We start from the raw sequence: 14,462 nt of genomic DNA, 5'->3' as shown, positions 1-14,462 counted from the left end.
ATAATTTTCCCAAAGTCATACAACTACAAGCACTTGAACCCAGTTTGATCCTAAGCAATGAGGACTATCTCCTCAACCACTGCCATAGCATAATGACATTTACTCATCATCAAACCATCTACGACCTTTTGCCACGCACAGATGGCTCAGGTCTTAAAGGCGAGGCTCACAACTGAAGTGGCAACACTTCTGAAACATGATATTTTTCAATTCCTAAAACAATAAGGATGAAAAAGAGATAACTGAAAATAAAGCCCACCCCCATATCAAAAAATATATGAGTTTTAAAATTCTGCCATATCCATCCAACCAATCAATTTCAAGGAAACTGAGACAAAGAGTAACACTTGCCCAGCATCTACTAAAGTCTGGCCACATTCCAATATAGTCAGTCATTAATCCCCAAAACCCTACCGTAAAGTAGGTACTGTGTTACAGACAAGGAGCCGGAAGCAGGGAGATGAGTTTGGCTGAAGGCCCCACTATGTGGTTTATTTCTGACGCCAAGTTGGCTCCACTCTCAGCTTTTAACCTTTACCTTTCTTTCCTACTCTGATAAAAACAGTTAACTGCCTTCATCCCCCACAGGCCCTCAAAGCAAAGGAAATCAGGGTTCTACATAGTTACTCTACATGCTAGATGTCAACACTGACATTTAGAGCTGGCAGCCTAGCGTTTGCTCCTTTAACATGGGGCTTGTCTTGTCCTTTCTAACTATCACAACTGAATCTTTTGTGACTTTGTTATAACATCCACAACTGTAATTCTGAACTAAACAATAGTCAAGGCTGAACTCTGGAAGAGACAGGAAAGAGATTAAAAACTGGCCTACTCACGTCTACCACATTCCCTCTGTCTGAACAAAAAGACAGCTAAGTGGGAAAGCATAAGGCATGTGTCTTTTCATGGCAAGGTCATCAGTTTGGATTCTTTAACAAAGTAAAGATTTCTCATCCGTTTTGATAAAGCAAAGGACAGTTTTGCATAAAAAAAAAAAGAAAAAAGAAAAGAAAAATACAGCGCAGAATGCCGTGAAGTCGGTTTTACAGGCAGCTAGAAGAATGAAGACACCAGAATGATTAAGACAGAACATATCTTACTAAGGGAAGACTCCATACATTTTGCTGATCAAGACGGCCAATGAAAAGGAGAGCCTATTTTGGTATAGGAAGGGCAGTTTCAGTGGCCTGATGGGAATAGACATGAATGTTCATTCAAATAAGGTGATGAAGCAGTTACAAAATACAAGACATTCTTTGGTTTTTCGAGACAGGGTTTCTCTCTGTAGCCCAGGCTGGCCTCCAACTAGCAGAGATCCACCTGCCTCTGCCTTCTGAGTGCTGGGATTAAAGGCATGCCCCACCACCCAGCTGATATTCTTAAATTTTAAGAAGTCCATGAACAGTAACATCAGCTGTAGCAGGGGGAGAGCACCATATGTTTCACAACTGCTTTATCAAAGGTTCTATCGGAACTAATGCAACCTGGAAAAGAAGAGTGCAATTTAAATTGTAAAGATGTCTCAGAAAGGGCTGGGCCAGATTAGCGTGGTTGTGGTCGTGGTGGTGGTGGTGGTGGTGGTGGTGGTGGTGGTGGTGGTGGTGGTGATGGTGGTGATGGTGGTGATGGTGGTGATGGTGGTGGTGGTGGTGCACACCTTTGATTCCAGCACTTGGGAGGCAGGGGCAAGCGGATCTCTGTTGAGTTCAAGGCCAATCTGGTGATTTCCAGGATAGCCAGTGCTACAGAGAAAGCCTGTCTGGAAAAACAAAACAAATAAACAATGACAGAAAAGTGCCAGATTAGATCTGCCCAAATGAAAACATCAACAGGATAACTTTCTAATTTGCAAGGAGTCAAGAGATGATTAGCATTCACCTCAAATACAAAAAAAGACTAAAACTGACAAGGATATAAGTAATCCTGAAAGGATGCCCAACTTATTATTTGAAAGAGCAAAAAGATGTACATATATACATTCTTGTCTGTTCAGTACTCCTAAGAGCTCCAGTACCAGACGCCTCCCTTCCATTCTGCAGATAAAAAAGGAACAGAGAAGGCTTCATTCTCCAGTTTTCCAAGGTCACAATTCAGATCAACAGCGAAGATAAGGTCGTTATTTGTTACTCCACAGCCCAATCTGTTACTCCACAAACGTGTTGAAATCATTCAAAATTTGGGGTGAAATGCAGCAAGGAGAATATCTGTGGAGCTGAAGGAACAGTGAAAGCTATCTACAACCAGTAAACAATCCTTAGTGTTCTCTGAGTCATTACCAGTCTGTCACGGACGTTTGCGAAATAACTCTGCCCTGGGAAATCACGCCAGGTGCATGTCAAGAAGCAGATAACCCTAGATAGGCAAAAGCCCTCCCTCTGAATGTAAACTGGCAGTATATATTTAAAAAAAAAAAAAAAAGAATATCTCCTCCGCACCTAATGCTAGCTCCCAACCCACCAGGAGGGTGTCACTGACAAGCCTCCGCAAAACAGCCCTGACAGACACCCCCATAGAAACGCCCCCCCGGAGACGTCTAGGAAAGACAGGTTTTCACAAAAGGCTTTTTACTAGCTAGCTAAGCCTGGGCCGGTGTCGATCGCCCAAGCTCGCCCTCCGTGGAAACGCACCTTGCTGCTCACAGCCATCAACCAACCGGGTCGTTGGCCGAGAGGACCCCAAGCTCCGGGAAGCACAGCGCTGCCGAGCTCGGCTCCTCGAGATGGGGACGAGATAGACGCCGAGGCATCCAAGGCAGGGTGGCGCCTCCAAGGCTTGGACAACAACAAAAAGGGGGGGCTCTGGCGTCGGAAGAGCAAGAATCACGGGGTGCGGGCAGGCGCAGATTCACGCTCCGGGGCAGAGCCGGGAGAGAAGCGCCGAGGCCCGCGCGGCCTGGCCGCAGGAACTGTCCACCCCTCGGGCGGGCGGAACAGCTGACAGCCCCCGCCGAGCCCGGCCGCCCGGGCCGCCCCGGACGCCGACGCCGCCCGCTGCCATACGGCTGCCGAGCCCCCAGCCGCCAGGGCAACCCCACTCCCCCACTCCACCCAGTCCCCAACTCGCCCGCCGCCCGCCCCGGCGCCGTTAACTCACCTTCCCGCTCACGACGCCCGCCGCCGCCATGTTCGCCCGCGCGTGCCTGGTGATGACGTAGCGGAGCCGCCTCACGTGTCTCTCGGGCTCACAACAACATCCGGCCGATGGCTGGTGGGGGGGGGGGGAGAAAAAAATGACATCCGGGCGGGAAAGGGGCGGGGAGAAGCGGGAACGGGAGGGGGCGGGGACGGGGCAGGGGCGGGGCAGGCCTCCGGACGCATGCGTGGTGAGGATGCTAAGAGGGTGGAGCTCTGGTATCGCACTGCGCATGTCTTTTTTCTCCCTCCCCCCCCCCCCGACTTTCCTTTTTTTTTTTTTTTAATTGAAGGCTGGTAAATTGCAGCCTAATGATGTTGACGTTTGCTTGAGCGTGACACTTCCACCTCGAGGGACGCCGCATCTTTTTTTGGGGGGATCATGGAAGGAGCTCCTTGTTTAGACCCAGGACACGCTGCCCCCCCCCCCCCCGGCTTTCTTGCTTTAAACCGGTCACGGTAGAATTGGGTTTGGCGTTGATCTCCAGACCCTCCAGCTGGGGCACCCACTTTCCCCCTTCATATTTAGAGGTTTCTGAACATGAGGAATTGTTGCGGCCACTCACGCGTGACCGTGGGCATACCAGTTTTTATGGGAACTGTGGTTCCTTACCACGCCCTTCACCGTTCCAGAGTCCAAGGCACATAGTTTAGAGCTCCGACTCAGCTCAGTGGTTGTGATTTCAATTCCTGAATTCACCCAAGCTACAGCATGTTAAGGAGGGCTTGTGCGTGTAGTGGTTGTAGGGATCTCCCCAAAACAATGTATGGAAACAGATTGGTAAAAATGTCAAGACCAATTTTTAATTCCTTCTCAGTAATGTGAAATGTCCGAGTCTACTCGTGGAGAGCTCTGAGACTTACCCAGCTCCAGTACAGAATAAAAAGCCCCTTGGACCCACTGAAGTAATCCTGTGTTCACACCTCAAGAGCAGTTATAGCAGGGGTTCTTAACCTGTGAGTCGCAACCACTTTGCAGGTCAACAACCCTTTCCCACGGGTCGCCTAAGACCATCAGAAATATCACATATTTACATTATAATTCATAACGGCAACAAAGTTACAGTAAGTAGCAACGAAAATACTATGGTTGGGGGTCAGCGCAACATGCGGAACTATGTTAAAGGTTCAGAACGTCAGGAAGGTTGGGCATCATTGAGTTAAAGACTTTTGAGGCTGCTTGAGGTAAGTGGCAACCAAAAGGAACAGCAGGAAACATGATTTGCAGGGTTTTTCGAATATCAGGAATCTAATCAGTGAGGGAGGTGCTTAAACGAGAATACCTGTTTAGCCCTGTTAGGGATTCTGAACACTAAAGCATCAGAGATTCGAAGAAAGAAAGAGATTCCTCATGAACTATTCCTGTCTTACAATATTAGCTTCATCTCTCAGTTCTCCCTGTTCAGAACCAGTTTTCTATCTGTAACCTAAATCTGATGACCTCTAAATGCACTACACTTTGTCAGGAAATTCATTCTGAGTAGTAGACATGGTGACCTTCTGGGATGCTGAGGCAAGAGGATTGATATGAGTTCGAAGCTACTGAGTTAAAGGCCAGCCTGGGTGACAAAGTAAGACACTGTAAAATTGCTTCTGACTGTAACGGATTGGATTGGATTGGCCCATGGCTTCTGTCCTTGAGCCAATGGCTGTAAGCCCCAGGATATGACATTCTAATTGACAAGGTAGGAAATCATGTAGCACAGCGCCACTCAAAATTTGATGAGCTAGGCATGGTGGTGCATACCTTTATTTCCAGAACGTGGGAAATAAAGAAAGGTGGATCTCTGTGAGTTCAAGGCCAGCCTGATGTACATAGTGAATTCCAGGCTGAAATACATGTACTATATATAATGAAAGATCCAAAGAAGAATCCAGGGACTACTTCAAAAGGTGTTGATAGGCAACCCAAAAGAGACATCAGTTCCAGATCAGTTTCCCAGTTCCCATGTATCACACTGTCAAATACTGCCTTCCTACTATGCTGTGCACTACTGGAAGACAGGAACTATGCTTTTTATTTCTACAATGACTAGACTGACCCTTAACCAGACACTAAGTGTTTATGTAACTAAAGCTGGCCCCTCATTTTGGAACAGCACAGTTATGTATTAACACAAGGTAAAGAGAATCAGCTTTCCTTCTCCGGTGACACCTCTGTCTGTAAAGAGAAGACACAGGCTAGCATTTCAACGTGATTTCTTTCAGGTTCTAGCTGTTTACTGGGCTAGAGAAGAAATATGTGCATACATACAGCAATGAGCATTCTTTAAAAATAGCATACAATATACATTTTAATTGTTCCCCCAAAAATGAGTAGTTTCAAAATTCCTGAGCTTGTTCCTATGAGCTACGTAGTCATTCTCTAAATAGTCTACATATGCTGCAAAAGAATCTGAACGGTAAACACCTTAAAGAAACTTTAGACCAGGGGCTAGAGAGATGGCTCAGATGGTTAAGAGCACTGACTGCTCTTCCACAGGACCCGGGGTTCAATTCCCAGCACCCACATGGCAGCTCACAACTGTCTGTAACTCCAGTTCCAGGGGACCTGACACCCATGGCAAAAACACCAATGCACATACAATAAAAATAAATAATTTTTTTAAATTAATCTTTATTTTTTAAAAAAGAAACTTTAGACCTAGGAGGGCACTTAGAGATGCCTCTCCATGTTTGTCAGTTGAGGAGATTAAATCTCCTAGAGGTTAATGACCTGCAAAAGTCACAAGCTACTTTATGGCTGAGTAGAAATGTAATTCCAGATACATATCTTAGTCAGTTGTGCCAAAGTGATGACTAACCGGGCCAAACCTTGCCCTTTAATTGCCATTCCAGTCTCTCACACCTTAGTTTCTGGTTGGACCATGGACCTCGGAACTTGCCCCACGTTTCTTCCATCAAGAGCCCACCAGCCTTTCCACTGAGCACTTCATTTCCCGAACCCTTAACAACAAACTCCATTACATACACATTTTTCTTAGGGCTTAATCAATGGAGGACCACGGGGAGAACATGGGTTTTGCGGACAAACCAAAGATTACAGGATTCCTCTCTGAGGACTTGATCGAGGAGCCAGACCTCTAAGTGTTACTAGGATCGGTACCGATTGACTTGACCCAATTAAATCCTCTCATCGTAAAGACAACAAAGATCTACAAGCCATCCTCCGTTTTTAGAATTCTAGCCAGCTTAAAAAACAAGCAACAACATGCCGGGCGGTGGTGGCGCACGCCTTCAATCCCAGCACTCGGGAGGCAGAGGCAGGCGGATCTCTGTGAGTTCGAGGCCAGCCTGGTCTACAAAGCGAGTTCCAGGAAAGGCGCAAAGCTACACAGAGAAACCCTGTCTAGGAAAAAAAAGAAAAAAAAAAAAAAAAAAAAAAAAAAAAAAACAAGCAACAACAACAAAAAAACCCACAAATATTTATGCAGTGTTTGTATACATGTGCATAAAAGCAGCATCCACAGCATGTGTGCAAATATCAGAGGACAACCTCCTATATCGGGTCTCTCCTCCCATTGTAAGAATGGAATGTCAGAGCCAGGCAGTGGTGGCGCATGCCTTTAATCCCAACACTTGGGAGGCAGAGTCAGGCGGATCTCTGTGAGTTCGAGGCCACCCTGGTCTACAGAGTGAGTTCCAGGATAGACTCCAGAGCTACACAAAGAAATCCTGTCTTGAAAAGTCAAAAAAAAAGAATGGAATGTCAGAATCTAGCCTCTGCTCAGGCTGCAATGTCTGCAGCAACATACGCTTGAGTCTCTAGCTAACAGATATCCCAGATCTCTCACCTGGGAAGTGAGTTAACATCAAAGAGGATTTGTGGTGACAAACCCTTCTCCAGACTCCTCTCCCTGCCTCCCACATGGGGATCAGAGGGCCTGACCGCAGGCTTGTACTGTGAAAATTCCCCCATCCTCAAAAAACTGGAAGAACAGAAACCACGCCTGCCACCTGGGTTCTGATTTCTGTCCTCAGAGACACCACTATGCTGTCTTTCTTGGGTGCTGAGTCCTGAACTCTTCTCCGAGACCTCACTGTTGGGGAATATTATTGTAAGGTGTGTTGTTGCAGTAATGCCTGCATTACCGATACCCGTTCACCATGTCCGAGCTAGGGGCTGCAGATTAGAAAATGAGACAAGAGACAGCGAGACATTTGCCACAGTTGAGTGCCAAATGCCAGTTATTGAAAAAGGGAGGAAACCTTAAATACAGGCTTACAGCACAATGGAGGATCCCCGGAGGGCAGAAGTTCGCTACTGAACATTCTTGCATCTAAGCTGTTTACACCAAATGCAGGATACAGGAACAAAGAACCTCCGGTGATCTCTTCAGTGATAGTCAGGTGAGAAGGAAACCAGCAGGGAATCTGAATAGGGAGGACATCTGGTCAAGGTCGGCAAGCAAGGCAACGGCTTTACTCAATATGGGAGGAGACCAGGGTCCTACAGTGTGTTACTTTTGTTGATGTTGCGTTTAACTTTGTGGAGCTGTGTTGCTGTGCTTGTCTAAAACACCTGATGGTCTAATAAAGAACTGGCCAATAGCAAGGCAGGAGAAGGGATAGACGGGGCTGGCAGGCAGAGAGAATATATAGAAGGAAAAATCTGGGGGTGAGATCAAGGAGCTAGCCACCCAGCTACACAGCCAGCAACTAAGTAAGAAAGATACACAGAAGTAGAAAAAAGGTAAAAGCCCAGAGACAACAGGTACATGGGGATAATTTAAAGTTAAGAAACGTCTGGCAAGAAACAAGCCAAGCTAAGGCTGGACATTTATAATTAAGAATGAGCCTCTGTGTGTGATTTATTTGGGAGCTGGGTGTCGGGCCCCCAAAAAGAGTAAAAACAAACAACACCTCACATATGTTGCTTTTCTGTCCATGGCATTAATAGGTTTTCTAATAAATCCCATTCTCTCCAGTGTTCCTATTTGATCCTTGTGCTGACAGATAAAACATTTTGCCTACCATATGGGTTCTCGAGATTGAACTTAGGTCATCAAGTTTTTCAACAAGCGCCTTTATCCACTGGGCCATCACGCCAGTCCTCAGTCTGTTTTTAATGTCATTTGCTTAAATAGGAATGGAAAGCTATTGCACAGTTGAAGCAAACCTTTAATCCGGACCTTAAAAACTTGTTTGGAAGTTTTAGCAGAGGAGCACAGCTACATTATCACAGAAGGAAGAACTGTCCTCCTTTATTGGGGAAGGTTGTCCTCTTCTACCAAATGCAAAGATTCAGGAGGGATGCTCATGGAGTGGTAAGGGAAGAGGGGGCACACTTGTAGTCAGCCAAATGGGCATAACCAATCCTGATGATCAGTGGAGTGGCAGATGTCGTAGCCAGATCACCCTCTGTGGTGGTTTGACAGAAAATGGTCCCCAAAGGGAGTGGCACCATTAGGAGATGTGGCCTTGTTGGAGTAGGTGTGGTCTTGTTGGAGGCGGGCTTTGAGGTCTCATATTTGCTCAAGCCATGCCCAGTGAGACAGACCACTTCTTGTTGCCTGCCTCTCAGGATGTAGAACTCTCAACTCCAGCACCATGATGATAATGGACTAAACCTCTGAAAATGTAAGCCACCCCAATTAAATATTTTTCCTTTATAAGAGTTCCTGTGGTCATGGTGTCTCTTCACAGCAATAGAAACACTAAGTAAGATATCCTCAAACCTGGAAATCTTTAATCTGGAAGGTAGGGATCAAGACAAAAATAACCAAAAAGCAATCTAAGACAAATGATGGACAGAACAACAGGCCATTTTGTTATAACAAATGTCTTTGGAGGAAAAGTGTTGTAGAGTATTAATTTAAGATATGTTATTCATTTATGTTATAGAATATTTGTTTAATGATTCAAAGATGTGTTGCATTATTTTGTTGCATTTAACTCTGTAAAGATGTTACTTTCCCTGTCTAAAACACCTGATTGTTCTAATAAAGAGCTGAACAGTCAATAGCTAGGTAGGAGAGAGAAATAGGCAGGGCTGGCAGGCAGAGAGAATAAATAGGAGAAATCTAGGCTCAAAGGAAGAAGGGATACAAGAATATTCAGGAAACCAAACTGAGCTCTCAGGACTTAAAAATGAAATATATATATATATCGATGTAAACTGAGGATATGATTTGGAACCTAAAGCCAGAAGGCAAAGATGTGGAAATCAGAGGGGAAAGTGGATTTTATGGATTGAATCTGAACTCCTTCTTCATAGAGGACAAGGGCAGAGGTATTGTCTAAGTGACAGTTCTGCATCCACCAATGAAAGAAGCCAAGCTGAACTGAAACCAATGTGAAGGACTCCAAGAAAGGTATTACCAGGAGAAAATACTGACATGGGTGGCTCTTTTTAAATCCTGGAGTTGCAATGCTCACATGTAACCCCAGCTTTGGAGAGGCTGAAGATCACAAACTTGAGGGGATCCTGAGCTACAAAGTGAGAAATTACATCAGTATATCTTTGTACACGTATATAGTGATGTCACTTAGAAATCTAAATAAAAGTAACATGAAAATTTGAAAATGGCTGCATTTGAGGAGCAAGAATAAAGATTAAAAATCAGTGAGAGCTGGGGACTGTTTTTGTAACATTGACTTACTGCTGTGAAATAATCCTCTTGTGCACTGTAAAGATTTGTCACTTGAATTGGTTTAATAAAATGCTGATTGGCCAGTATCCAGGCAGGAAGTATAGGCGGGCAACCAAACTAAGAAACAGGAAGAGTGGAGTCAGGAGTGACCAGCCAGACACAGAGGAAACAAGATGAGAATGTCATACTGAGAAAAGGTACCAAGCCACATGGCTAAACATAGACAATTATGTGTTGGTTTAAGTGTAAGAGCTAGTTAGTAATAAGCCTGAGCTATCAGCCAAGCATTTATAAGTAATATTAAGCCTCAGAGTCAATTATTTGGGAAGCGGCTGCTGGGTATTTGAGACTTGCTGGCAGGACAGAAACTTCCACCTACAACTTATCAAATCTAAGATATCATCAATAGGAAGTTGCATTTTTTTTTTTAATTTAGGATTTGTTTATTTTATGGGTATGAGTATTCTGTCTTCATGGATGTCTGTGTACCATGTGCATGCGTGGTTCCCACAGAGGTCAGAAGAGACAATCAGATACCCCAGAACTGGAGTTAGAGATGGTTGTGGGCCACCATCTGTATGCTAAGAACCAAACCTGAGTCCTCTGCAAAAATAAGTGCTCTTAACTGTTGAGCTATGACTCCAGCCCCAGAAGTTACATTATTGCATACCACTAAGAAAGAATATTCTAACAATTAAGTAAAAACATTTTCATTTTAACTATAAAACACATTCTAGCTTCAAATGTAATAATGTGAAAATGTATTATTAAAATGTATACACTCACACACATTGATAAAGATCAAAATTTAATTTAGAAAGAAGCTGATTCAATCAACTATTATTGCACTTTAAGTCAAACTAAACCCAAAGATATTAGAATGAAATAAATAGAGATTAAAACAGTGAAAAATAGAAAAATCAATGAAACCAGAAGTTGGCTCTTAAAAAAAAAATTTTTTTTAATTAACAAGTCGTTCTAATTTGGTTTCTGTTGCTGTGATAAGCACTGTCTTAGTGTTTTTATTGCTGTGAAGAGATACCATGACCACAGCAATTCTTACAAAGGAAAACATTTAATTGAGGGGACTCAGAGTTTCAGAGGTTCAGTCCATTATCATCCTGGAGGGGAGCATGGTGGCATGCAGGCAGACATGGTGCTGGCTACATCTTGACAAGAAGACAGGAGACAGTCATACTGAGGGAGTCACACTGAGGGAAGTTTGAGCAAAAGAGACCTCAAAGCTTCCCCCACAGTGACACACTTCCTCTAACATGACCACACCTTCTAATAGTGCCACTTCCTTTGGAGGACATTTTCTTTCAAACCACCACAAGCACCGTGACCAAAAACAATAGAAAGGGGTATATTCAGCTTATATGTCTAGGTCATAGTCCATAATTAAGGAAGGTCAAGGCAGGTGTCCAAATGGTATGCTGTGGGATGGTCTGTATGTCAAATTACTCTGATTGGTCAATAAATGAAACACTGGCCAGTGGCCAGGCAGGAAGTATAGGAGGTACTAACAGAGAGGAGAAAAGAAAGAACAGGAAGGCAGAAGGAGACACTGCCAGCCACCGCCGTGACAAGAAGCATGTGAAGATGCTGGTAAGCCACGAGCCACGTGGCAAGGTATAGATTTATGGAAATGGGTTAATTTAAGCTATAAGAACAGTTAGCAAGAAGCCTGCCATGGCCATACAGTTTGTAAGCAATATAAGTCTCTGTGTTTACTTGGTTGGGTCTGAGCAGCTGTGGGACTGGCGGGTGACAAAGATTTGTCCTGACTGTGGGCAAGGCAGGAAAACTCTACCTACAATGGGAGCTGAAGCAGAAACCATTGATGAACCCAACTTGTAACTTACTCTCTGGTTGGCTGTCTGACCTGTGCCCCACTAGCTTTCTTATGCAGTCCAGGGCTACCTCCAAGGGGTGGTAACACCCACAGTAAACCTGGCCCTCCAACATCAATTAGCTGTCAAGACAACCCCTCACAGACATGGCTAGAGGCCAGGCTGATCTAGGCAATCCCTCAATTGAAACTCCCTCCCAGGTGATTATTCCTTTTGTCAAATGGGCAATAAAAGCTAACCAGGACACACCCCTAAGCTTGACTAAGAAACAAAACAGAGAAGATTCAATAGAATAGAAGTTAAACATAAATGGAGGAATATTATTGATTTCACAGAAACAAAAAGGATTATCCAAGAGCAATATGAATAACTGAATGCCCAAATGTTGGTCTGCGTAGATGAAATGGCCAAATTCTTAGAAGAACACAAATTGCCAGTTCTAAATACAGAAGTAAAAAAAAAAATCTGAATAGACATAACTAATGAAGAGATTGCCTCTGGGGGTGGGGGTGGGGGGACCAAGAGTGGAAAGCCCCAGAGCCAGATGTCATCTCTGGTGAGTGCTACCAAACACCAAAAGAAGAACTGACACCCATTCTCAAAGTCTTAAAAGAAACAAGAGACCCGAAAGAGGATTTGCGCCTCCCAGCTCATCCCACAAAGTCAACACTACCCTGACACCAAAGCAAAAAGAGAGAGTTTTATTATAAACTAGAGACCAGCAACATCTGTGTGCACTTTGAGGCAAAACTGCGCAAGATGCTAACAAATTGGCCTCGGCAAAAAAAAAAAAAAAAAAAAAAAACCGCATGGATTATGCACTGTAACAAATGGGTTTCCCCCCTGCAGCGCAAGGATGTAAATCTCCAAAATGAGGCTGCTGCATTCTGTTGTAATTCTATTTTGGGGTTTCTGAAGAACTGTCATAGCTTTCTAAAGAAAGTGTCATTTCTACTCCTGTACTAGTTTATGTTGTCACCAATAGTGTACAGGAATTCCCCACCCCACGCCCCATCTTCATTAACCTTCACTTTTTAACTTTTGTTTTTGGAGACAGTGTGTCACAAAACCCAGGCTGACCTCAAACTCACTATGCAGTGGAGGATGACCTTGAACTCCTGATCCTCCTGCCTCCACTTACCAAGAGCTGAGGTTATAGGCATGCCTGGCTTCTTCGATCTTTTTTTTTTTTTTTTTTTTTTTTTTTTTGCCTTTTTCTGACAACTCTAAGATTGAATTTACCATTTTGTTCATACCAGGCAAGCGTTCCACCACTGAGCTACAGCCCTAGCCTTTTATCTTTTTTAAAAAAAAATAATAATAATTTGTTTAAGCCAGTATGAAATAACATTTCATTGTATTTTAAACTACCCCCACCCCCACCCCCCACTCCTACTCTTCTGGTGGGGTGGGGGGCAATTGAAAGAGAGTTTCTCTGTGTAACAGTCCTGGCTGTCCTGGAACTCTCTCTGTAGACCAGGCTGGCCTTGAACTCACAGGGATCCACCTGCCTCTGCCTCCCAAGTGCTGGGATTAAAAGGGTGCGCCACCATGCTGGGCAACTTGCCTCTCTTAATGATTAGTGATGCTGACATTTTTTTTTTTTGATGGTACTGCAAATTCAACCCAGGGTAGTATGCAAACTGTCAAGCATTTCTCATTTTGTTTGGGGAAATATTTATTCCATTCCTTTGCGTATTTCTTAATCAAATTTATTTATTTTCTCAATGGCTAGAGTTTCCTGACCTTACAAATGACTGAAATTAAACCACTGTCTTTCAAAAATTAAATTATCTCTTCAAATGAGAATGAGATGATTCTAGTAGATTGCAATACAGAAAATGAATGGATTAGAATAAGGTGTGCCATTAAGAATATGGTTTGGGGGGTGTAAATCTCTGCACATCTCCATTCCTTTTCTTTAAAAAGAAGTTCATTCTACACAATCCTTCCAATATAATAGTGACACACAAGAGTCTCTACTGACAGAACTGTAAGACATAAAACAAAATAAATAACATAATATTGGATTGTTTTAAAAGTTTAAACTTGCCAGGCAGTGTTGTCGAACGCCTTTAATTCCAGCACTTGGGAGGCAGAGCAGATCTCTGTGAGTTCGAGGCCAGCCTGGTCTACAGAGCGAGAGAGATCCCAGACAGGAAAACTTGTTATGGTTATTATGTAGGGAATTTTGAGAAAATACTTTTTTATTTAAAAGTTTTCATACAATATATTTTGATCATATTCTTTCCCTCCCCACAGCTTCTCCCAGATCCTCCCCACCTCCCCCCCAACCCAACTTCATGTTCTTTCTCCAAAGGTGACAACAAACAAATAAAAAAACAAGACAAAATGTCAAACCAAACTGAAACACACACACACACACACACACACACACACACACACACACACACACACATTCTGTTTTATGTTGGCCAATTACTCCTGAGCATGGAGCCCACCCTGGAGTGTAGTTGACATACTCAATGTCACCACATTGGAGAACACTAATTCTCCCTTCCCAGCAGGTACCAATTGCAAATAGCTTCTTGGTTAGTGCTGGGACTTTATGTCCAGGCCCCCTTCTCAGTGCTTGGATGTTTGCGTGGTTAGAATGTGTACAGGTTGAATGGAAATATTTTTAATGACAGCCTTCATATACAGTATTTTTCTCTGATGCTGTATATTTAAAGATAAACATCTATTGGGAAAATCACAAAAAAAAAACCAGTTAATTATTCATGAAATGTTTCCATTTCCCTCTGAATCACAGCATATATAACTGTTGAGAAACGGAGGTATTTTATTTTTCACCACCAAGTGTAGAGATCCCTAGGGTCAGCTAATTCCTTTCGATCTTTATTGTTAACCCATTCACATTTTTA

The 14,462-nt window shown here is 43.6% G+C and overlaps 1 protein-coding gene across 3 annotated transcripts in view; it reads right to left on the bottom strand.

Moving 5' to 3' along the window:
• Tbc1d15 (TBC1 domain family member 15) overlaps positions 1-3,198 on the bottom strand; it is a 54,369-nt gene extending 51,171 nt beyond the window's left edge. For 2 of the 3 annotated variants that reach the window (XM_028877976.2, XM_037196763.1), the window contains exon 1: positions 3,094-3,198. In XM_028877976.2, coding sequence (XP_028733809.1) covers positions 3,094-3,123 — 30 coding nt within the window. In that variant the 5' untranslated portion in view covers positions 3,124-3,198. Of the gene's footprint in view, positions 1-2,627; positions 2,715-3,093 lie in introns of those variants that run through there. The other variant, XM_037196762.1, reaches the window with a different exon arrangement.
• Positions 3,199-14,462: the final 11,264 nt, after the last annotated feature.

This window comes from Peromyscus leucopus, chromosome 18 (genome assembly GCF_004664715.2).
Source record: "Peromyscus leucopus breed LL Stock chromosome 18, UCI_PerLeu_2.1, whole genome shotgun sequence".
In the NCBI taxonomy this organism is placed as follows: Eukaryota; Metazoa; Chordata; class Mammalia; order Rodentia; family Cricetidae; genus Peromyscus; species Peromyscus leucopus.
This window is presented reverse-complemented; position numbering and strand designations above follow the sequence as displayed.